The 24,593-nt window shown below is 34.9% G+C and overlaps 5 protein-coding genes across 7 annotated transcripts; all 5 read left to right on the top strand.

The window, feature by feature from the left end:
• Positions 1 to 6,225: 6,225 nt before the first annotated feature.
• On the top strand, positions 6,226 to 7,489 carry LOC106312886 (serine/arginine repetitive matrix protein 1). The gene has a single exon (XM_013750572.1). It carries the CDS (start codon positions 6,344 to 6,346, stop codon positions 6,950 to 6,952), a length of 609 nt encoding a protein of 202 aa, XP_013606026.1. The 5' UTR covers positions 6,226 to 6,343; the 3' UTR covers positions 6,953 to 7,489.
• A 3,022-nt stretch (positions 7,490 to 10,511) lies between these two features.
• On the top strand, positions 10,512 to 13,025 carry LOC106318472. The gene is made up of 5 exons (XM_013756506.1): positions 10,512 to 11,049; positions 12,114 to 12,173; positions 12,255 to 12,317; positions 12,414 to 12,482; positions 12,562 to 13,025. The coding sequence occupies exons 1-5, from the start codon at positions 10,678 to 10,680 to the stop codon at positions 12,751 to 12,753; spliced, it is 756 nt and encodes a 251-aa protein (XP_013611960.1). The 5' UTR covers positions 10,512 to 10,677; the 3' UTR covers positions 12,754 to 13,025.
• A 582-nt stretch (positions 13,026 to 13,607) lies between these two features.
• LOC106305052 (homeobox protein knotted-1-like 5) lies at positions 13,608 to 15,780 on the top strand. Its single transcript, XM_013741463.1, has 6 exons — positions 13,608 to 14,212; positions 14,538 to 14,658; positions 14,742 to 14,941; positions 15,034 to 15,165; positions 15,246 to 15,385; positions 15,474 to 15,780. The coding sequence occupies exons 1-6, from the start codon at positions 13,688 to 13,690 to the stop codon at positions 15,487 to 15,489; spliced, it is 1,134 nt and encodes a 377-aa protein (XP_013596917.1). The 5' UTR covers positions 13,608 to 13,687; the 3' UTR covers positions 15,490 to 15,780.
• Positions 15,781 to 16,441: 661 nt separating this feature from the next.
• On the top strand, positions 16,442 to 21,258 carry LOC106324970 (neurochondrin). 2 transcript variants are annotated; one of them, XM_013762977.1, is made up of 18 exons: positions 16,442 to 16,528; positions 16,676 to 16,895; positions 17,050 to 17,194; positions 17,303 to 17,439; positions 17,640 to 17,743; positions 17,848 to 17,943; positions 18,270 to 18,363; positions 18,629 to 18,749; positions 18,821 to 19,011; positions 19,249 to 19,340; positions 19,424 to 19,479; positions 19,689 to 19,778; positions 19,867 to 19,966; positions 20,136 to 20,240; positions 20,330 to 20,402; positions 20,516 to 20,685; positions 20,782 to 20,824; positions 20,949 to 21,258. In XM_013762977.1, the coding sequence occupies exons 2-18, from the start codon at positions 16,703 to 16,705 to the stop codon at positions 20,999 to 21,001; spliced, it is 1,863 nt and encodes a 620-aa protein (XP_013618431.1). In that variant the 5' UTR covers positions 16,442 to 16,528; positions 16,676 to 16,702; the 3' UTR covers positions 21,002 to 21,258. The 2 variants fall into 2 exon arrangements, with proteins under 2 accessions (XP_013618431.1, XP_013618439.1); XM_013762985.1 differs by having other exon boundaries at positions 20,522 to 20,685; positions 20,949 to 21,137.
• Positions 21,259 to 21,421: 163 nt separating this feature from the next.
• On the top strand, positions 21,422 to 23,954 carry LOC106312805 (calcium uptake protein 1 homolog, mitochondrial). Of its 2 annotated transcripts, none has more exons than XM_013750475.1 (7): positions 21,422 to 21,877; positions 21,964 to 22,031; positions 22,111 to 22,334; positions 22,417 to 22,500; positions 22,708 to 22,921; positions 23,153 to 23,449; positions 23,648 to 23,954. In XM_013750475.1, the coding sequence occupies exons 1-7, from the start codon at positions 21,487 to 21,489 to the stop codon at positions 23,717 to 23,719; spliced, it is 1,350 nt and encodes a 449-aa protein (XP_013605929.1). In that variant the 5' UTR covers positions 21,422 to 21,486; the 3' UTR covers positions 23,720 to 23,954. The 2 variants fall into 2 exon arrangements, with proteins under 2 accessions (XP_013605929.1, XP_013605920.1); XM_013750466.1 differs by having other exon boundaries at positions 23,535 to 23,954.
• Positions 23,955 to 24,593: the final 639 nt, after the last annotated feature.

Genomic DNA, 24,593 nt, shown 5'->3' with positions numbered 1-24,593 from the left:
GTTGCTTAATCTTGTAAAACAGGTTTAGAGATAAGCTTGAGGAGGTCAACCTAGCTAATTCGTATTAAAAATGTTAAACTCATATATTGATGATAGTTACAGTAAGTTAAAAATTTCTAATATGATATATCAAAGAGTTATATGCTATGATAATATGATAATTACATGGCTACAATATAGCATAGATGTATATATTAAATCTTAGCTTGTGTATAGAGGAGTTTAGCTGGTATAGATGATTTAAATATATTATTCTTGAAAATGATGGTTATTTGCAATTTAGCTTAGCCACACATATTTAATTGAAATGAAAGGTTTTAGCCTATCTTTTTTATTAGTTGAAGTAATGGATGGCTATAATATATCATGGACATATAAATTAAATCTTAGATTGCGTAGACTATATTTAGCCGGTTACAAATGATTCAAATATATCATTCCTAAAAGTGGTGGCAATTTGACTTAACCATACATATAAAGTGATAAACAATATTTTATTTGCCAACACGGATAACAACTTGATAATATAAACTCAGGGACATTTAACAATCTACATATGAACAATATACATAACAAGAGTCTAACAGTAAAATAGAGAATGGTAGATGACACATAGAATTACTATTAAGAGTATAAAAAATAATGTATTTTTTTTTTTAAAACATAGTATTAGTTTCAACAAAAGGAAATACAAAATACTTAAAAATGTTGTTAACCGGATAAAATAGGCAAACCCGAGCTAAACATAACTTTAGCCCGCAAGAAGAAAGGTTAGACGTCTAAATGACTCAGTATCACCAAAAGTTTTTTAAGTTAGGCTATGGACAACTAATTTTATATTTGCATTGCTAACACATTTTTTACGTTATATGAAATATAATAGTAGCATATCAATATCAAATTAGTTAAATGACTTATTATAAGATATGCTGCTTACATGTTAGTTAAATGAAGTTTAACATTCAAATTAGAAATATCATTTGTAATTGTATTAGAAAAACATATGGCTAATTGCAAATGTTATACTACATGGTAGTGTATAGCCGGCTAAAAACATTATGTGTCTTTTTAAAAGATAATATTAGCTTTAACAAAACAAATCAAAACACAAAATACTTGAAAATGTTATTTACCGGATAAAACAAGCAAATGGCAGCTGAAAATAGTATTAGCTCGCAAAAACACAAGTTAGACGTCTAACAATGACTTAGTTTTAACTTATGCTGTATATGAGACTTGCTATTAATTTTGAATAAAATTTTGCATTATTAACATATTCAAGATTAATAGCAAGTAGATAAATAAGTTGTTATCTGTTATTAAATAAGTTAACCATTCAACAACAAATCTCAAAAATCTAAATTCAATGATACATGGAGAAATATTATCAAGTTGTTATAGTGTTGTTAGATATGTTAATAGGTTAAGGTACATTCTTATAACAACTTCTTACATCCTCGTCATATTCCCTCACAACAACCACAACGTATTCTAGATATACACCATTGTTTTCCACAACCTCGGTTTTTGCTTTACAGTTGCTAGGTTTCAAAATTGCCGTTTCACACATCAATATTACATTCTCCATCTTAACGTCTTTCATCCACGTCAGACAAAACAATTGTGGATCTTCAATCGCCTCATATAATGCATCTAACTTGTACATATATAGAGGTGTATTGTTAGAGTTAAAAATAGCAGTTACTCAAAAAGTTATCCAAGTAATATTTTTGATAACGGATTTAGTGTATACAATTCTGAAACTATTTACCTTAACCTCGATTTCAATCTCTCTTGCATGACCAGAGATCATACTTAGTTTCGCAGATGAATTCTTTGGTGTGTCGTCATCTTCATCGGCATCCTCCGACTTGGTGAAAAAAATTCCAAGACGCTACCTGGATCAATTAGGTAACTTCATGCAGTTCAAGCCAGTCAGGTATGCGAATTCTCAAAGTGAAAATCTTACTAGTTTTCCGGCAAAAAATAACCACGCCTCATGTTTCTTCGCGATCTTTAGCTGCTTGGAAATGATGAATCGACCAAATCGTTCTGAGAAAATGGGCTTTTCAGGTATCTCAATAAGTTTGCCAAAGGGGAGGATCTGATGGTATCTACTTGTTGTTCGTCTTGTTCTATTTGGTGTTTTCAGATGGAGAATCTAGGACTTGTTTGATGGATTGGAGATGTTTTTGAGAGAAGAGAGGTTGAGAGACTTTTTGGATTGGTTGGGATATGATGGAATAAAGAAAAAAACTGAAAATTTAGAATTTTAAAATAGTAAACAAGAGAATGGTTGTAATTTTGGTCTGACAAATCCTGTTACAAATCCTATCGTATCTTTGAGATATATTTTGCCTATACACACCAAATATGAAGTATAGGGTATCAGTGTCCTCCATAATTATCAACAGTGTCTGAAATATGGACTATTGGCAGTGTGCTAAATAGCGGATAGATGGTTGGTAGGCATCCTAATTTCCCTTCTTATTACCTATTCCCAACACATATTCTTATTACCTATTCCCAACACATATTTAAAATTGTCTCATTTAAAATTTATATAAATCCTCGGTCGCCCTAGAAATATCTGAAGTTTATTGGGACAATAGTCGACGTATTTTATATTATATACGTCCATTTCATACAAATAGATGGACCGGTATGCGAAATATGATGTCAAAATTGATTAGTTTAATAGGGGTTTACATAAAGACATTAAATCAATTTGTAAAATAAACAGCGCCTGCATCTCATTACACATGTTAACTACACTGAGTTTAAAATCACACCCCTAGTTGTTTTGACGTTCTAAAAGGGTGATATATATGCATAAACATATGTTAGAATTAGCTCTTACAAAATATCATTGTGCAGGCAAGTGGATGGGAATAATGTAAAGTTTACTTAAAGGGTGATATATACACATTTATTTAGTGTGTGATAATGAAAGCGACAAATGCGCACTTAAAAGTATAATTAGCTTTGATACGGTCAGGCAAAGCTACTTTTAAAAGTCCAATCATTTTGATTATAATGCTTTGGTTGAATCTTAAACAATTACAATAGCACAATTCTTTTTTATTATTCGAGGAGCATTGTATATAACTAACCTTTCATTCATGTATTTATTACATGTGTGTCATTTTCTACGTATCAGTACTACAAACTCTTTCACCTCATATATTCAAAAACTATTTCTTAACTAGACTAATTACAAAATTTGCCATTGAACATTACATTAAAAATTGGGTATATACTATAAGCTTATTGACTAACAAAAAAAATAAATCCGCATCCCGCTTGCTACGGTTCAATTACAAACGGTTGGATCTTTAAATACGTAGAGATTTTATTGCCATAACCTGAGATTCTTCATAATGATCGATTTCATTATATAACCTGACTTAAATATTAATGCCTTTCTACATGGTTAGACTACATAAAATTCATTGTCTACGTATGTATCTACATATCTACTTATATATATATGTTGCTGCAATTCTTCTCCATATTAGATAAAGATATCAATCACAATCGCAATGTTCAAGAATTACTACATAATGGCAAAATATAATAGATATATACATACACTTTTTTGTAAATGACATAAAACGATCCAATATATTATATTTTTAAGAGCTAATAATAGTTTCAAATCTCCACCATTGCATTATAACCATGTTTATTGTTTTCATAATTATCAATGCAATTGTAGTCGACGATCATTTTATGATAGTTTAGATTCAAGGCAACACAATTTAATACATTACCATTTCAATTGTTCCCATAATATATGATAGGGCCTAATATATGATTCAAATTTGAATTGTCAATCACATGATCAAATAAATTATTGTCAATGGCAATGTTAGCGGGATTATGGAAACAAAATTGACGTGAAGAGAGGAGTTTCCTATATAAGGGATTTAACGGATATTGCATCGTTGTTATTTGAATACAGTTTCATCACGTCAAAGTTATTACGAATACATGATTGTCTATCGTTGATTTATACATATTTTTTGCAACGGAGGATATATTTACATTAAATTTGCGTGACCAGATCATATATTGCTTTAAAAAAAATATATAACAGATTTACGAAGTGAACAATATTTAATTCAATACTCTTTTACAAAATATTGTGACAGATATTCGTTGAAGAGATCGTTTGATTTTGTGACAGACTAAGTGCAACCGTTTTACATCAGATTCGAAAAAATAATTCTCAAACATGTAATATATTGCTTTAAAAGTATTTATAACAAAGCTATGAAGTGAACAATATTAAACTAAGAATTCTTTAAAATCAATTTTTTTTTTAATATTTTAATACTTCGAAGATCATGATCAAATTATGCATAAATCTATGCAATATTTCGACCAATCATAAAACTATGCAATATTTGAAACTACATATATGTTCAAAATTATTAATCTTAGTTAGAAAAACAATTAAAATCGACAGTAATTTAGGAAAATAAATTAAATTTCTGTAAACAATTCATAATATTTGATTATGTCTTTCTTCCGATGATTAATTATTATTTCCGTAAACAATGCATAATTGATACAATCAAATTATTAATTATCAAAATCATCGGAAGAAAATCAAGGATTTTGCCAGTTTAGATTTTACAAACGTATCAATCAGATCTTAAATTTTGGAGTCAAGTGTGGAATCAATTCATAATTGATTTTCTTCCGATGATTTTGAAAATCAAGTCAATATTTTTCCCTTGGCTTACAAACAGTTTAATGTTTAGATTGACAAGGTTTACTTCCTCAGATTTCCTTATTTTATATGTCCCAAATTTAAGCTATTTATATATGGTTTGAATTAATTCCTTATTTATGGTATAAATATTTGTAATTTACAAGCTATAGGGAATGTGAATATTTGGTCATATACTACAAACATATTAATGCCATCGGCTAACTTTATTTCCTCAGATTTCTTTATTTTACAAATTAAATTTATTTGGGATTACCTAAGAATATGAATACTGAATATTCTCTTTCGCCATAATGCAAACCTTGCTGTACAATACTATTTATCAAGTTTATAATCAATTCATAATCTTCACTAAATGAATTTTTAAAACCATCAAGTAATTTACCTCAATTATAGTAGTTGAGAAACACGTTTCCATATACGATTCAAGATCCAAATTTTACCTAATTTGAGAGCTACGTTTTTTAAAACAACATGTGAAAAGACCAGTTTTAAAGTAAATTGTACGGCAGGTATGAAAATATTAATTAGTAAATATTTGTTACTATAATTTTGGCTATTTGTTTTCATCATTAAAACTCTATATAAATACGCAGTGTCTGCAACACAACTCCTCACCACATCACTCTTTTTGAATCATCATTAACAAAACCAGAAGTACACCAATGGCTGACTTTATAGGATTGTAAACGAAGAGTTTTGAAGATACTTTTCACAGCAGTTGTAGTTTTCTTAGTTTATTTATTTATTTTGTTTCCTTATTATATAGGATATGCTTTCATATTTTAATTTACTTTATCGTTATGTTTCGTTTTATCTTATATTCATATTTTATTTTCTGAAAGCAATAATTATATTGCATATATTTCGTTTTATCTTTATTTCATAATTAATTTTATATACGTTTTTGTTTATTCTTATAAATTCATTTTCACGAACTATACTTCAATCACACAAAACAAATAACACAAGTTTTAAAACTTTGAAGCTTACTTTATTTACATATCCACAATTTCGTTGAATCTTTTAACATAAATAACATGTAATATTTGTGTCTATGACTTTTACATTTCTAATATCTATAAAACTTATAATTTCTTTAAGTTTTCTCACCCCGCACAGGGCGCAGGTGATCACCTAGTAACCGAGTGTAATCCATGATTAATCAAGTTGTCATGTTTTTAGATGAACCATAACATTGCTTCGGTATATAAAAAACAAACACAGAATTTTTGTACCAGACAAAGTTTATAAATCAATATACCTTGCGGTGTTAATGAGTTTCCTCCATAAAAAATAAAGAATCAAAAAGAAATAAATATAAAGGCAATTACAGTTTTTAAGGAAAAAGAAACAAAATCAGCGCGTGGGTTACACCGACGAGTAGCGAAAGTAGGTTAAAAAAACCGTCTTAGGCTATCGTGGGCATATGCTTGCCGGTACTAATCGTGTATAAAGCCTACCTCCATCGTCTTCATCCTCCTCCACATGTATTCTCCCCTCTCTCCTCTCTCCTCTCTCCTCTCCCCTCTCCCCTCTCTCCTCTCCTTCCTTCTAATTTTCCTCGAGAACTATTCTTGAAACCAATCCGCCTCCCAAAAAACAATGGGCGTAGCTGTTCTAAATCCACAAGACTATCTCAAACAACCTTTCTCCCACATGAAGTATCCTCGTAAGCACACCGCATGCCCCAACAGGCATCAGAAGAAGCCGGTTCCAAACCGCACGCGCCGGAGTCCTCCGCGCAATCAGACAACCAGATCTCCTCCTAAAGCGCCGCCTCCTCCTCCTCAACGCGCCGCCGTCTCTTCTTACGTTCCGAAGGGAACGGTTGAGAAGAGTCCCACCAAAAACGTCGTCGTTGGTCAGGTTAGGATCCTGAAGCGAGGCGAGGAGATCCCTAAGAAGACATTAGAATTGGTCGTGGAAAAGACAGATCTGGTTGTCGAAAAGACAGATCTGGTTGTCGAAAAGCCAGATCTGGTTTCCACTCAACGGATCGGACCAGATCCGTGTCTGATTCCGAGCCAGATCCGTCTCCCCGACCGCAAATCGAATAAGACCGTAGTCCCGTTTTACGCCGGTCCTGTGACCATGACCTCGCCGCCTCCGAGCGACGTCCCTCTCCCAGCCTTCTTCACCACGAAGAAGGACGCTACAAACCATATCATCAAGCTGCTTCGCCTAGACGTCGCATGTATGTCTCTCCAATGATCCATTTCTGTTTCAAAATTTCCGATCGTCCGATTTTAATCTACGACAAAGTATCTACAGACGACGAATCTAGAAGATGAGGAAAAGCATCTTCGTTATGAACCAGTTTCGAACCTTCCCTTATTTTTTCAAGGGGCAAGGTCGAAATATCTTTTATAACAGGTCTTAGTTTCTCTTCTTAGGGGTTTAGTGTTTGTGTAGCAAGTATTTGTTTTTTTTAGGCTTTTGTAATTCTAAGTAATCTGTGTCTTGTCTTTGGGTTTTTAATTCTGTTTTAGTCCTCTGATGCTCTGGTAAATTATAGGTTCGCTTTGTGTTTTCTTTCCTTATTATCGAGTCTAGTATTATTCCTAAGGGACATAGAGGTGTATCTACTGGTAACTACCCTTGCGTTGTGTATGCCCAGTATTACGATTCTATGTATTTAATAGTAGTTGTTTTAAGGTCAGTCGAGTTTAATTTGTAATATCAACTTATGTTTCGATGTAAGCATGTATTACAGTTCTCTATCTATATAATATTAATCGTTTTTCATTTCTTTCTTTGCCAATTTGATTACACAGAACAAGCTGTACAAATGAAAAATGTTTGAAAGAAAAACATCGAATCAGTGGTTGACCAATAGATGGATGTTCTTTAATCTGCGTAAGATTGTTTCAACTCAAGCCTTGTTTATATTCTACAAGACAGGAACTCGTAGGGTTTATGCTTAAGCTGATTATTAACTGTTTGCGAGTATGTACTATCATGATTATGACGAAGTTAAGTTTGAGGAGAAAACTAATTACCGAGCTCTGGTGGCTACCTTACACGCAGATAGATGGTCACCACCTCGCATGATTTGAATAGTCTTCTCTAATTGAAGATGCCATTTGATCCTTTGACTAACTCTCCATTTTGATCGGATCCATTTTCATCTTGACTTTGGAAAGAAAATTCAACAGTCTCTCCGATTTTTTTTTACATCATTCGACAATCTCCGAATAATGTCCCTTGTGTATACAGCTTTTTTTTTTTTTTTTTGAAACACCCCTTGTGTATACAGCTATGAATGTCATTTTATTGACAAATGCCATTTGGTAGGCCCAACTTTGAAGATTCCTTTTCTAATAGTTGGGTAGCCCAATCTTGACCCGAGTTAAGGCCCATAAGTTGAACAGCTTCCCACTTTCCCAGTTTGATTTTTTTTGTGAGGTTAAGACCAGTGCGCATTCGGGTTTTCGGTTCGGTTCGGTTCGATTTTCGGGTTATTTGGGATGAAATGTTTAGAAACCGAACATTTTTTGGACCGGTTCGAATAGTGTCGGGTTCGGGTCGGATTTTTATTTTGTTGTAAAACCCGAAATAGAATCGTATTACAAATAATTCGGGTTTGGTTCGGATTTAAAGTCCAAAAAACCAAAAAAACGCCTAAAACCTAAGTTAACCCCGAAAAAACCGAAAAAATATCCAGGTTATTCGGATAATTCGAATTTTTAAGATATTTTTTATTTATAAATTATATTTTATATATATTAAAATTAAAAATAATAAAAAGTTTCAATATATTCAAAATATTTGGGTATCCGTTCAGTTTTCGATTCGGTCCCGATTCAATTCTGGCTTTTCGGGTTTAGAAATATAGAAACCGTTGGTTTCGGTTCTGTTTTTTTGGGTTCGGTTTTCGGGTTTCGGATAATATGCTCATCTTATATATTAAAACAGAAGTCACAACCTTGATTCATGTGTGATTTTTTTAAAAATGAACATAATGCACCTATTCATAGAAATTCATATTACATTTTAATGTAGACTAATAATAAATATAATTTTTAAAATATTTTAATCATAATATCTTTTGCTATCTTTTCATTTTAAATATAAATATATTTATTTTAAAATTCTAACAAATCTGTTTAAAAAGATTTTTACAAGATCTTCATTTTCGAAATTATATTTAAATATTTTTGATAATTTCGAAATTAGTTTAAAATATTATTATACATTAATATATTCAGTTATATAAAATTAAAATAAAAAAATCTATAATATTTTATTTATTATATAATTATAATCAATCATATTAAAATAAAATTATTATATTGAGCTAAATATAATAAAATTGTATTAAATTTATATATTTATATATTTTATTTTCGTAATTATAAAATATTTATGTTCAAAAATAAAATCTAATATGTTGGTAAGATGGGTTAATATTATCAAACTATATAATACATGTATAAAAATTAACATGTATTTCTTCAAAGTTAATAATATAAAATCTTTGTAACTACTTTAATCATAATATATTTTCATTTTAAATATAATATATATTTATATATTATATTTTGAAAATTCTAATAAATCTGTGTAAAAATATTTAAACAATAACTTAATGTATTTTAAGTTATCGTTTAAAAATGAAAATAAATAAATTATATCCTATTTTATCCACTTTATAGTCATGATCATGTTAAAATATAATTATTATACTAAAATAAATATGATAAAATTATACTCAATTGATAAATTTATAAATTTTATTTTCATAAATATAAACTATTTATTTAAAATATAATATGATGATAGAACAGCTTAAAATTAACAAACTATATAATACATGTCTAAAAATTAACATATCTTAGACTTTTATTTATACAATAATAAATTATCTAAAATGAATAAGCATAAAAATATTGGTAAAAAAAGTTTAGTTTTGAAAGACGGATCAGAATTTAACATAAATTAAATACAAAATAATTTTCAAATATATTTTCTCATGAATATATTAATTTGTTTAATAACTAAATGTAAATATAAAAAAATAAATATATAATAAGAAGTGACAAATTCATACGGTTTTAAACAATTGATTAATTAAAACATGTAAATTATAAAATTATTGTATTTAAAATAGTTATATAAACATTTAAGTATATGATTCACATTAAAAATATATTAAATATATTTTATCACTAATATATTAATTTGCTTAATAACTAAATGCAAATACAATAAGATAAATATATAATAAGAAGTGGTATACATACGATTTAAACAATTAATTAATTATAACATGTAAATTATAAAATTACTGTATTTGAAATAGTTATATAAATATTTAAGTATATGATTAACATTAAAAAATATATACCACTTATGTTCTAATACAATAATTTATATATAGAAAAGTGAAAACAAACACCCGGTTGCACGGGTGAAAATCCAGTGACTAGTTAAGACTTAAGACTACAATCGTAGTTGATATTAATGATAGTTAACAACTTATCTTGTTTTTCTTATAACGAAGGTAATTATTGGTGTTTTGCTCTTTTGATTTTCTACCTAATTAAATATGCCAGTTTAATAATCTCAGAAGTGGGTTTATTAGGAGAATCTTCACATATAATTTTAGATATACTTTCCAAGAAGGTCCCACATTGTATTTGATTAAAATAATTCCAAAATGGAAAATAAATCAAAATATAAATGAAAATGAAACAAGGAAAAATAAAAATAAAAAGAGGAATAATGTTGAGTTAGATAGCCTCGTATATAACACCATCCATGTATCTTTTTTTCTCTCCTCTATATCGATACATCAAACTTCCCTCTGTCTTTCTTCGCCATTTTCTCTCTCTCTCTCTCTTCTGTAACTTCTCTTTCATTCTCTCTCGCTCCTTCTATACTGTATCTGATTCCCTTTTTTCTCCGGGAGCTGTAGATTTGATCAGTTAGCGTCGATGAAGAAAGTTACATCGGCAGCGGCTAAGACGTTGGTCAAGGATGAGTGGGTGGCGGCGGCGATGACAGACGACGAGATGGTCGTGGAGCTTCTTATACGGCTGAAGCATGCGGGGACGGTAGTTTCGGAAGATCCATCGACGAACCTTCCTCCGTTGCGGTGGGGAGTCCGTCAACGGCGGTCACGGTCGTCAAGATTTGGTGTTAACGGCGGCGTCGTTTCGTTGAAGAAGGATGTTGATTCCGCTAGAGGCAGCCCGAAGACGCCGCTCTCCTGGAGCGGCGGCGGATCTGCATCTCCCTCGGCTGATGGATTCGAGGACACTAGTCTCCAAGCGAGCTGCTCCACATCTACAGGATCCGGATCTAAGGTACCTTTTCTCTCTATCTCCTTTCTTCTTTAATCTCGCCGGTTTTTATTTTCCGATCTGGCCGTTAAATCGGATTTCGCTTTTCCGCCACGTGTTCAACTGTTAAGATCTTTCGTCTCTGCGTCATCTTTTTTTTCCTACTAATCTTCTAACGGTGATTAGTCTATGATGACGCCATCTCTCTCGAGCATTAGCTCTTGATTTTTTTTTTTTTAATTTACTTCTGACCTCTCTCGGCGATTACGGCGAAGCCACTTTGCTTTCTCTTTACCTCTAAGGTTAAACGCATTCTTCCATTTCCAAAAAGTCAAAGCTCATTTAGCTTTTTTTCCTTTTCCATTTATTCTTTTTTCCTCACTTTTTATTTCGATGTTGTTTTTTTTGTAATTTTAAATATCCTACCACAAGCTTAAGAGGAGATTCCTTTAAAAAAAAAATCTGGCGGTTGACGGTTAATCGTCTTCTTGATTAGCCTAACTCTCCGGTTTGAACCGGGGATGCAAGTAAAGATCTTGCCGTGTGGGGCGTCTGATAATTGGCCGGTTTAGGGGTGATTATTAGGAACCGGTCAAATTTTATTAGTGTCGAGGAATAACAAAAGTACCTTTAGATAATGGGGTAGTCGTGCAGCTAATTGGTCAAACGAGCGCGTTAACTGTGGACACGTTTTTGAGGAAGAATAAAACGGTAGCGTTTTGGGTGAAAGGGTTGGAGAGGCAAGTGAATCTTGTCGGAGATCACGTGATGGTGATGACGATTAAAATGTCCCCATTTACACGTGGTTTCTTTGCATCCTTCTTCATCCATCCCTCCCTTCTGTAATATTCTTGGAATTGTTTTTGTGTTTCAAAAAGGATAGATTTTTTTACATTTTATTCTCTGAATATTTTGATTGAAATTTCTATTGTGGGGAAAGAAACTTTACACTTATGTAGTTATGTTAAATAAGATATTGTGTTTGATTATAAAAGAAGCAATAGATCTAAAAACAGTTGTCGTTTACTCGTCAGCATTTACTTGTTTTGTTGGAGCTAATCAAATGCGTTTTTATTTTGTTTTTGCAGGCTTTTCCAGCAAATGAAATCACCAGTTCTTTCTCCAAGAGATTGAAGATAAAGAAGAAGGTATATTTGGATAAAAATCCCAATTCGTGAATCTCATAGTACTGTTACAGAGCTAATGTTTTGTTTTTAATACTTGAACAGTCATCTTCTGAGCTTAAATACCAAGAGAACTTGAAGCTGAAGGAGAGAACCGACCTTGAAAAGGTACACATTCTCCGTTCTGAGCTTTTGTTTATCATGTTAGGATCTCTCACTCATTTCCATCGTGTTCTAAACAATAAACGGTCTCTCGTCTAACAGGAGATTGCAAGTCTGCGAGAAACGTTCGACGAACAAAACGTAAGGAACCAACGGTTGAAGAGGATTAAGGTAAACATTTTTATACTCTCTCTTTTTGTGCTGGTCTCAAACTGAATCAAAATCTTATTCTTCTGTTATCTCGTTTCAGCTTGACTTGAACTCAGGCCGTGTCAAGAATGAAACTCTGGTTGATCTGGCTCCTAAGCCTCAAGGAGAATCAAAATCTTGCAGAGCAGAGGGCAACGAAACCGCTAGCTCGGAAAATAAGGACAGCTTCTTCTTCCTCCCTGATTTGAACATGGTACCAACAGAGGACGAGATATTGTATGGAACTAGCTAAGTGGCAGCTTCGATCTCGATGTGATTTACAATCAAGAAAGGCGTCAGAGAGACTTAAATGAATGTAAGAAGAGGTTTTTATTGTCTTGTCTCCCACATCATTCATTGTTTTCTGTTTCCTTCCTTCTAAACGCTCGTTACTTGTTTTTTTAGAAGGTGGTGGAAATTAGGTTCTTTAATTTTCTCTCTCTCTTTTGTACCCGATTCGTTGTAGTTAAAGCCGTGTTGGAAATTGTGTTAATGACAACTAATAGACTTTAATATTTTCAAACCTGTCCTTTTAATTTAACTAATCTCCATATCTTATTACTAACTTGACATTAAAACCCGAATTTCCGCTCAACTAACCCAAGACAAAAGAGATCTAATTCTCTGTTCTCTATAATTTAATTTTTCAAAAAAATTATTTATTAAACTTGTGAGGTGTAATGTTATTGGTGGTTTGTCGGCGTGTCTATATATGTATACAAAATTTCAAATAATGCCAAATTGGTCTCATCAGTCTTTCGTGTGGATCCAAATTATTATTATTGTCAAGAGTTTTAAAAATTTTAGATGGTAATTATAATTTATTCATTTTATGACATGTACACCAAAATTAATCTGTATTAAAATTTATTAATGTATCTAAATTGAGGAAAATATAATTTTATTAGAAACCTACATGAGTTCATTAAAGATAAAAATACTTATTCTAAAAAGTTGTTGAAACCAAACAAAAATATCCAAAAGAAAAAATATTATTTTTTTGTGCACGAGAAAATAAATTATTAAAAAGTAACTTGCAGTTTAATATCCATGGTTAATATTTTACTTTTTGGGGGGTCAAATATCCATGGTTAATTAAGACACACTTGGTCTTGAGGAATAATAACACACTACTAGGGGAAAAGAGAGAGGAGTCTTTTCTCCAATCCCCAAAACGCAGGAAAACAATGTCGTTTACCAGCTCCCACCTCCTTCCTCCGCAAGAAGACCTTCCTCTCCGACACTTCTCCGATCAATCCCACCAACACCCGCAGCCTCACTTCTCCGAAACACCGTCCCTCCTCACCGCCAGCTTCCTCAACCTCCCTCCCGCCGCAGCCACGGCGGATTCCGATTTCGCGCCTCCGAATCGCGGCGGAGACAGCTCCTCCGCCGCTGCTACTAACCGACGGTGGCTCTCCTTCGACTCCTCCGAGATCCAAAACACCGGGGAAGGCCGCCCTGAAGTCATCGACGGAGTCAACGCCGACGGAGGAGGCGAGGATTGGAAGAGCGCGAGCTGCAAGGCTGCGATTGTGAGGCATCCGATGTTCGAGCAGCTCCTGGCGGCTCACGTGGCTTGCCTTAGGGTCGCGACTCCCGTTGACCAGATTCCGAGGATCGATGCGCAGCTCGGCGAGTTGCACGCCGTCGCCGCGAAGTACTCCACTCTTGGTGTGGTTTTGGATAACAAGGAGCTTGATCATTTCATGGTAATTTTGAAAATTCAATTTCTCAATTTTCAATTTTGTACAAGAAGGAACTTGTGCTCGTTGAGTTTGACATTAATCAACTTTGATTCAATGGTTGTGTGTTGTCTTCTTTCATTAGTAAAGTCTGCTTCTTGAGAAGTTTCAGATATTTTTGAAGTTTGAGAAAGTTTGGATAAAGCTTCTTTCTTGATGGCTTGTTGTTTGTCTGCTTCCCTCTGAGTTTTGTTTTTGTCCACTATAAAAAAAAACATAATCTGCTTTGTAAGGTTCTATTTGTATGCCTTATGGGTCAAAATCTTACACCTTTTTTTTAATGATGATGCAGTCACATTATGTTGTTCTCTTATGTTCGTTTAAAGAGCAACTCCAACACCACGTTTGTGTCCACGCAATGGAAGCTATTACGGCTTGTTGGGAGATTGAGCAGTCACTGCAATCCATAACGGGTAAGCGTGTCTCAATCCGAAATCAATTTTTTTCTTCTCTCTTTAGGGGTGTCTTTATGATTTTGTATTGTGTGTGGTTGTAGGTGTTTCACCAAGTGAAAATAATGGCAAGACAATGTCGGATGATGAAGATGATAATCAAGTAGAGAGCGAGGTGAACATGTTTGATGGAAGCATGGACGGTTCAGATTGCATGATGGGATTCGGTCCACTTGTTCCAACAGAGCGGGAGAGATCTTTGCTGGAACGTGTGAAGAAGGAACTGAAGCATGAGCTTAAACAGGTAAATGCTTAATCAAATTGCCATGTTACATCAAACCAAACTAAAAACACATTGTGTTATCATGTGTGCTCATTTTTTTTTCTCTCCTATAGGGTTTCAAAGAGAAGATTGTGGACATAAGAGAAGAGATAATGAGGAAGAGAAGGGCAGGAAAGTTGCCGGGAGATACAACATCTGTACTCAAAGAGTGGTGGCGAACTCACGCCAAATGGCCATACCCAACTGTAAAACCCTCAGCAAATAAAGTTTGTTAATAACATTCTCCAAAGCGGTTTTTGATTCTTGATTTGGTTTTGAATTGTAGGAGGAAGATAAGGCAAAACTGGTTCAAGAAACCGGTTTGCAGCTGAAGCAGATTAACAATTGGTTTATCAACCAGAGGAAAAGAAACTGGAACAGCAACTCTTCCACATCATCTACTCCCTCCAAGAACAAACGTAAACGGTAAAACAATCATAACATAGATATAGTTTTTCTCTTGCGCGATTTCTTCAAAACCGGTCAATGTATATTCTCTCTGAACCAAACTCAGGACCGGGAAGTCGTAGGTGACATTCGTGGCTGACCAGATGATGATGATACTTGCCACGTGAATCCAAGGGAACCGGATATATAAGACATGGTTACAAGATGTATAGGTGTTACCGGTTTGCTTATAAAAACCGGATTGTGGAGCTGTACTCCTGTTTGTATCGGCTTGAAATCTATGTTTATGTGTATATAAAGTAGTTCTTGGAAGTTAACTTTTTTGTTTGTTTATGGCGTCTTGTATTGAACGCTTGGTTGGGTGTGGGTTCTTTTGTTTGTAAATTGCTATGGTTCATTAGTATCAAACACTATTCATCACAATAGCAAAAACATAGTTTTCTGTAAACGCAATCAGCTTTCGGCAACTTCAGCTGTGTATTGCTCGAAGGACGACGCTTGTTACATAACGACAACGTTTGCGATAGAGTCGTAAAGAGTAAACAATAACGTTTGTTAGTGATACACTGATACACTGTGTTTTTTTTCTAAATGTTAATTTGAATTTGCATGCAACTTAATATTTATCTGATACTGTATAATCAGTTATATTCATAAAAAAAATATATGATTTGTTGAACTGTATTTAATTATCTAAATTAATACTCCATCCGTTTCACATGTTATTCCTTAGTGCACAAAGATTAAGAAATTTATTTTTCTCTAAAAAATAGTTTTACAAATATAATTTAAAAGTCATCCAACCAATTACAGAAATGACTACAACATCGAATTGATTACACAGTTTTCAATAAAGTTAAAAATAACATAAAAATATCAAAACATCATCTAATTTTAAACAACAAAAATCTTTTAAAACATTATCTATCATGAAACGGAGGGAGGGAGTAATATTTTGTGAATAAAAATATTTTCTTTATATTGTGAAAGAGATTAAATACTTTCTACTCTTTAGTAATAAATGCCACGTGTTGTCAAGGGTATATATAAAAGCAACTTCCAGATATCCGAGGCGGTTTAGGAACGAGAAATCAAAAATTGGATTTGGTCCAGCGCCTTGCCTTCTAGAAACTCCGTCGTCGTTGATTCTCTTGTTCCCAGGTAACGATAAACCCTGAACCCTAGTTTCTCCCGTTTGCTTTTTTTCAGTAGCTCTTTGATCGCATTAAGCTATTGAGTTTCTAGATTTCTGCAATTGTAAACACGAAAGAGTAAAAGAGCTTTGTATTATTATCTCGACTTCGTTAGGGCCCAGTCCAGTCCAGCTCGGCGATTATGGCGGAAACACAGGAGGAACGATCTCCGTCGCTTGACGATTGCCTTAAGCTGTTGAAAGGGGAGAGGGACGAGCAGAGGCTCGCCGGTCTACTTCTCGTCACCAAATTCTGCAAGAACGATGATCTAGTCTCCCTCAAGAAGGTGTACGAAGCCGTCGGTATTCACTTTCTCGACCGCCTTCTCCGCACAGGTAAAACAGAATCTCGACTTACTTTCTCTAGTTTCCCTCGGTAGATAGCAGCTTCGATTGAGACTTTCAACATAACCGAGTATGTAAAAATAGTAATCTGTAGTTAGATACATAGGTTTGTTGCTCTCTGGAGTTTAATTTTTGAGTTTTGCAGGTAGTGGCGATGGAGGTGAAAATCGTGATGTGTATCTGCGGCTGTCTGTTACAGTTCTTGCTGCCTTCTGCAGAGTTCCGGAGATAGCTTCTTCAGTAGATATGGTCTCTCGAGTTCCCCTTATTCTCGAAATCATGTCGAAACGGTATGTTAGATCGCCTCATTCTTTATTCTATGATTTTTCCATGTAGTTTTGCTTCTGCGTCTTTCTCACTTTCTTTAAAGTTAAGACATTGGCTTTTGGAATTTTCAGACCAGCTACCAACATTCTTGAAGAATGCTATGAGCTTCTGTATTTGGTGTCCACGGCTTGTGAAGCTGGTGTGATGGCTTTGGTCAACTCAGGAGGCTTGAGAGTGATAGCTCCCCAGATGTCTGATCTACCTGATGGTAATATGTTTATTCCTTCGCTTTGCATTGTTGTATATATTGCACATTGGATATCAGTGAATGCTCTTTGTGTTAGCAATCAATTCCTGGATAAGGATTGATTATATATAACCGGTGTCAAAGTAACATGCCATGTGTTGATGGTAGATGGATTTGAGACTAAATTCTCTCTGAAAGCTAATGTGTCCAATGTTATTCAGGCTCACATGCTATGGAGGTTGCTATAAAGATTCTGCAGCTATTGGTTACTAAGCTTTCCAGCGAGAGCATGAATATTGAACGCTTCTTTGAACTGTCCTTGGTGGTGAGTCTACTTACTTGATTATTTGTCTTTTGTTTTTTAAGAAATAATTACTAAAGCTCCTGTTCTCAAGTTGGAGTCCAAATGTCATGTTATTTGCTGTTCAGGTTGCTGCTGTTGCGCGACAGTTTGCGGTCTTGCACAATGCCCTAAAGTTTGAAGCACTCCATCTACTGTCTGCAATATTCTGTTCTGACTATTCTGTAAGTTTTCACTCCTTTACCTTCTGTGGAAAGTTAGCTGTAATTGAACGGTGCTATGTTCTGGGCTGTAGTTACTAGCATGGTGTAATAATTTCATGGCTGCTTAACTTTGAGTTTTTCTTTCCATTAAAATCGAGATACCAAATTGTTACATTCTTTTGCTTGGAACTTGGATGATACAACTGTCATCCTGATGACTATGGCTTTCATTTTCTCATTGCTTTTTTCATATTCATAGCACGTTTCTATTGTATAAGCTCTACATCTTTATTTCCTTTTACGTCCAAATCTGTTTATGTCTTTCTCACAGAACTTCTTATGTGTAGGCACTTCTTCATGAACCTCTCCGTTCCATGCCAGACAGCAATTGGGCAGACTACATGCGCACAGGTGTTGTGTCAATTCTGCAGAATCGTGTTGGTGAGTTAAAAGAGATCTTTTAGTAGTTTGATTAAGTCTCTAAACATGGCTTACCCATTTATGGCATTCTTTTCTTGTCAGCCCTTCATTTTTCCTATTAATTTTCTGATATATATCCTCTCTTCTTGTCTCATATGAAAGAAAATGACGCCAATTGCTAAAAAATGTCACTTTGCGGCACATGTCATTGATATACTTGCTTATATCATTTATGTTATTGAAGCTTTCAAGATACTTAAGAAACATGTCTTGTTTAAATGTGTAGCACCTTCCGAAAAGCTTCACGCATTGATTCTGGCTGAAAGTATGATGTCAATTCTGGGTGAGAAGTGGCTTATCGGTCGAGTAAAACTACCCAGTGTTGAGGACTATCTTCCAGCTGATAGGTAAGCATAAGGATACACACTTGACCTACATTTTACAGCCAGATAACAGTCATTCTGATTTCTTTTTGTAGGTGTCTTCTGTTGGTCTTAGAGTCATCACATGTTGAGATTTCTGTTTTATCAAACGAGCTCGCATACATGAAATATGAAGCTCCTAGTTCAACTGTTGAAGAACATCTCTTGAAGCAACGTTATCTGGCTATCGCATTTTCTTTGGTAGAAAAGATCATCAAGTATATATCAACCGTTGGTGAAAATGAAGGTATTACATATGATCCTGTCTTATAAATGTATCATATCTATTATTTTTCTGTCCTATACGACCCCTTTTCTATAAACCTTTCCGTTATTTTATGTATATGTTCAAAGACATTATTTTCTGAACGTCCGTCTATCTTTTAGCTGTTATTTCTGAAAAATATTGGCTCGTCAGATGGCATAATGATGTTAGCCATTTTCCAGTATTAAAGTTCTGGAATTTACATATTGATTTCGCCAGGTACTCTAAGTGATGAAGCCGTTTTCCTCAAGGTGATTAAGACGCTTGACGAGACAGTAAAAGTTGTGCTCGAGTATCTGAAAGATGCAAAGGTATATATCTGATAACACGGAACTCCTTGTCTCTGTCTTTTTGTGTGTTGAAATTGTTGTAATGATAGTTCTGTTTCATACAGGAACATGGAAAGAAGAGAGGAAATGATCTTCTTGCATCTGTGCGAGTGATTGGAAGGTACATATAAACAGTCGTTGTTCTGAAACATTACCGTTCTTTTGCTTCTTAAATCTCCCTTTTTCTGTCAAATAATTTACATTCTAGATTGGTAAGTTTTCTGCTCATGTGATTGTTATTTGCTGCTTTATTGAAATCTGAGTACTCTTTATGCAAGAACAATCTCCATCACGCTAGCATTCACTAAAGTTTTTTTTGTGTTTCAACAGTTATCTCGCTGAAACTCCTGACGCATGCAAAGAGCAGGTCCAAGATCTTCTGGACTATATGCTTTCAGTTGAGGGCGAAGAGGAGTCCAGGTTTGTTTGGCCCTAAAACTCTCTATTACAACGCTGTTAACTTATTGCCTCTCAAGACAACTTGGTCTGACTATTTTTGTTTGGACAGGCCCTTTTTGTCCACTTGCTTCTTGCTCCCAATGCTTTGCCAAATAACAATGAAGGATGAAGGATGTAGACTCTTGGCTTCTTCAGGAGGCTATGTAGCAGTGAGTAACTACGGTTTATATATTTTCTTACACCGATGCCTGTTGACACTTGACATTATGCTTGATGAAATCCACTATCTTTCTGCCTGCTTGACCTAAATATGTTTCAGAGTGGTGATTCTATTGTTTATAATCTCATATGGAATTCTCTAATATTTCTTTGATACAGGTTGTGGAATGCCTGGTAAAACTGATCCAGTCCGATGGTCAGAATGGTGAGGACAATGGAAGCATCTTCTTGGCTTGTGATACAGTCATGAACATCCTTTTGAAGGTACCCTTGTCTCCCTAAGATAAGACCTGATTACATTTTTCCACATCCCTTATTCAGATGATAATCACACTTGTAAATGTTGAAAACAGAGGGAGCCAATCAGATTTTCACCAGAAATGTCTACATTTACCGGGCTACTGAAAGCCTTGGCGTGTTGGGCAGGTAGTTCTAATCTTTAGATCAAAAGCTTCATTGTTTATGTTTTGCTTAAGCATGTTGATGATAAGAGTGTTTCTAAATATCTCTGACTTGTGAATTTCCTTCTTCCTTTTTAGTTACAGATGGTACTAAGGATCCATCCGTAGTGATGATGGCTGCGAGCATCTGTTCCCTGATCTTCGATTTCACATCAGAAGATGCGCTACTCAAGCAACCTGGTTTCGATGGTGGCTCCTTGGATAGTCTGGGCCGGATCATTGCAAGAAGCTTACCCTCATCGGGCCAGGTATGTGATGTGTCCTGTACTCGATGTAGTCTCTTGTTAAAACTCTCATTTTATGATTCTTTGATGACTGATGATGCATAACCACTATTGTTGCAGGGTACGTCAGATACAGCCGATCTTCTTGAGATCATAGCAGCAGGTTTGGTTTCGATATCCTTCCCATTGCAGATCACTTTTTATCCAATGCTTCATTGTTTACTGATTAGAAGAAGCATTAGTTTTCGCTTTCCTCTGATTGTAACATTATGATGATTATGAAACAGGATACTCTCGGTGGGCAGATCGGTTCCCCACCATAAAGAAGCACAACCGTTGAGCGATGACTCATAAAGCAATGACTCACAACCTGTTCGCTCATGCTGGTTTCTAGGGGGATAGAACATAGTATTGCTACTCATGCTGCTGGTTTCTAGAGATAGAACATAGTATTACTGTTAAGCAAACAATTTTTTTTATCAGTTTCAAGTTGTTGTATTATCTACAATGTAGAGCGAGATTATAACTTGTTATGTTTTGTCTCATGATGAGTTTTTTGATACAAAATTATACTGAGGCTTTTAAGCTTTTTTAGTTTATGGTTTTCTAAAATCTGAGAAATCTAAAAAATCAAAAGATCTAAATTTAGAAAGGATTCTCACAATTTACAAAACGACGTCGGTTGTTGCATACCAGACCCAAACTTAAAAAACAAACGCGTTTTCGAGTCTTGGAATCTATAAATATAGTCTTTATGGGAAGTATTAAGAGCTACGAATCCTATTCGCTGGATCTGAAAAAAACAAAAAAAAACAGATCATCATCATGCCCGCCTTATCTCACTCGAAAGCACTCTCATCTCTACCGTCCGTTTCCCGATCTCTCCCTCTCATCCAACGACTCAGGAAGATCCATGGACTCTCATCTTCCTTCCCGGAATCCTCCCCCACCCCAGCTCCGTCGAATCGCGCCATCCATGGCGGCTCTCTCGCTAAATGGATCTCCGGGATAGCAGCTGGCTCCGGCTTAGGGTTTCTGTACTGGTCCTCCGATTCTGACTCAACTTCTGGTCTGTTCGGTGGATTTAATTTAATGTCATTAGCTGATTCTTCATCGGCCTCTGTTTCTGACGGCGATCTGAAACCGAGATCGAGATCGAGATCGTTCATCCCGAAATTGGCATTGCCTGGTTACAGCTCTCGCTTCATCTTCGGAGGTCAGCAGCGACGCTTCTAACTCATTGATTCCATTTTTTTTAAAAAAAATTCCTCAAGTTAATTAATTCGGTTCTTGAAAAAGCAGATGCGTATAGAAGGAAGATCTTCTTCAATTACGAGAAGCGTTTGAGATTACAGAGTCCTCCTGAAAAGGTGCGTTAAAAAGCTTTCTATGCTTAGGCGATAGAAACAAACACGATTTTGATTAGGTTTGTTATTAATGGTAATTTAGGTTTTCGAGTACTTCGCATCTGTTCGTACATCAAAAGGAGAATTGCTGATGAAACCTGCGGATTTGATGAGAGCGATTGTGCCTGTGTTTCCTCCATCAGAATCTCATCTCGTGAGAGAAGGATATTTGACTGGGGAGAGGAATCCCGGTGAGCTTAGATGCTCTCCGTCCGAGTTCTTCATGCTCTTTGACGTCGACAACGATGGTCTCATCTCCTTCAAAGAGTGAGTTTTCTTAACCAAACAAACCATTCATCCTCTATTGTTTTGAAATTGAAATTGAAATTGATTGGTTGTTTGGGAACAGGTATATCTTCTTTGTGACATTACTCAGCATCCCTGAATCAAGCTTCGCCGTGGCCTTCAAAATGTTTGATACCGACAACAACGGGTGAGTAGTCTTTCTAATTTGTAATTAGTTCAATCCTCCTTTTGGTAACTTTCATTTTTTTCCTGCTCCATATTGTGTGGGGAATCTTTGGAAGTCTCTTTATGAGTTTACGCTCTGAGTCATGTTAAACAACTCTGGTCAGTGCTTTCTATCCTTTGTAGCTTTTCTTTCATTGAGATGCTTCTGATTAAAGATATTTTGTTTTAGTGAGATTGACAAGGAAGAGTTTAAGACAGTGATGAGTCTGATGAGATCTCAGCATAGACAAGGCATTGGCCACAGAGATGGCCTTCGAGCAGGGTTAAATATGTCTGGCTCTGTCGAGGATGGTGGCTTGGTTGAATACTTCTTTGGGAAAGATGGCAGTGACAAACTTAAACACGATAAATTCACTCAGTTTTTGAAAGATCTAACTGAAGAAGTAAGTAACTATTAATACTTTGATTATCTTTCTCTTGGTGTACTCGTGAACTGTCCCTGTAATTTATATGCCAAGTAAGAACGAAGGTCTTGTGATAGCTACAAGCTAAGGGTTTTCTAAAGATAGGCAGCTTAAGATAGTAGAGTACAAGACATGTTCCATTATTTGCTGTAGAAAGAGGGATCAACATTGGTGTTTTACTGAGAAAGACCTTTTTATCTTGATGTGTAGATGCTGAGGCTGGAGTTTGCACATTATGACTATAAACGAAGAGGAACTATATCAGCCAAAGATTTTGCATTGTCTATGGTGGCTGCGGCTGATGCAAGCCATTTGGGCAAGCTGCTTGATCGAGTGGAGGATTTGAGCAAACACGCGCATCTCCAGGACGTCCGTATCTCGTTAAAAGAATTCAAACAGTTTGCTGAGCTACGCAGTAAACTTGGGCCGTTTTCTCTAGCGCTTTTCGCTTATGGCAAAGCCAATGGTTTACTTACAATGAAAGATTTCAAAAGAGCCGCCTCACAGGTGACTTCCTCAACATCTAATGGTTCTTTCTCTATACATAATTTAGTTTTTGCATTTTATTGAACTTGTGCGATAAATTGAACAGGTATGTGGAGTATCATTGTCAGACAATGTGATAGAGATTGCGTTTCATGTGTTTGATTCGAATAGAGATGGGAATTTGAGTGTGGAAGAGTTTCTGCGGGTTCTACATAGAAGAGAGAAGGATATTTCACAGCCAATTGCCAAGGGACTGTGCCAGTATTTCTCAGATGGATGGAACGGTTCTAAGAAGTGTTCCTCTCCGTAAACAAAGCAAAGACGTTTCTCTTTGGGGCTCACCGATGAAACTCGAAGACTCTTGTTTTTGTGCGTCTCTTGGGTTCATACGAGTGAGCCCAGAGATTTGATTACTCCACGTTGTTGCATTGTGTAAGAAAGATGTCTGAATAAATCTTTGTACAGTTGTTGGACCTATGAACTTTCCTTTTAAATTGTAATCCGAGCCTAATTAGTTATATATTCATTGCACAAAACAGAAGTGTGCGGTTATACATTATTCCAACACCAAAAAAATACATCTGGCAAAAATATCCATTATGTTGTGGGGCCCGTTGCACTATTTGCACAGTAAATTTGTTTATATATCGTTTCGATCAATTATAAACACACCATTCTTTCTCCTTCTAATAACACATCCTCTCTTATTATCAGTGTTATCTTCTCATACGGGTATAAAATTTTGCCCTTATTTAAATTTTCTCGATACAATAAAATTCTAGTTTTTTTATAACACGTTATCAGCACGATCACTCTGCGATTCGGTAAAATTTATTTGTATCATTTATACCATGTTATAATGGTCGGTATACCGCCTCTACTATTATTTATATCATATTATAATGGCCGGAATACCGCCTATATTATTTACTATTAATTTAATTTATTTATTGGTCGGTCGAGCCGCCTTATATTCTGTTTATTATTTATTGGTCGGCCGAGCCGCCTTATATTGTGTTTGTTATTAATTGGTCGGCCGAGCCGCCGTATAATTTATTTGATATTATGCATTGATCGGCTGAGCCGTCGCATGATTTATTGTCATATAACATAAATATTTCATTGTCATAATTTTTCACTTTTATGAAATTTTATAGATTTGATT

This window comes from Brassica oleracea, chromosome C1, assembly GCF_000695525.1.
Source record: "Brassica oleracea var. oleracea cultivar TO1000 chromosome C1, BOL, whole genome shotgun sequence".
Lineage (NCBI taxonomy): Eukaryota > Viridiplantae > Streptophyta > Magnoliopsida > Brassicales > Brassicaceae > Brassica > Brassica oleracea.
The sequence above is the reverse complement of the archived record's forward strand: the minus strand, read 5'-3'. Positions and strand labels throughout refer to the sequence as shown.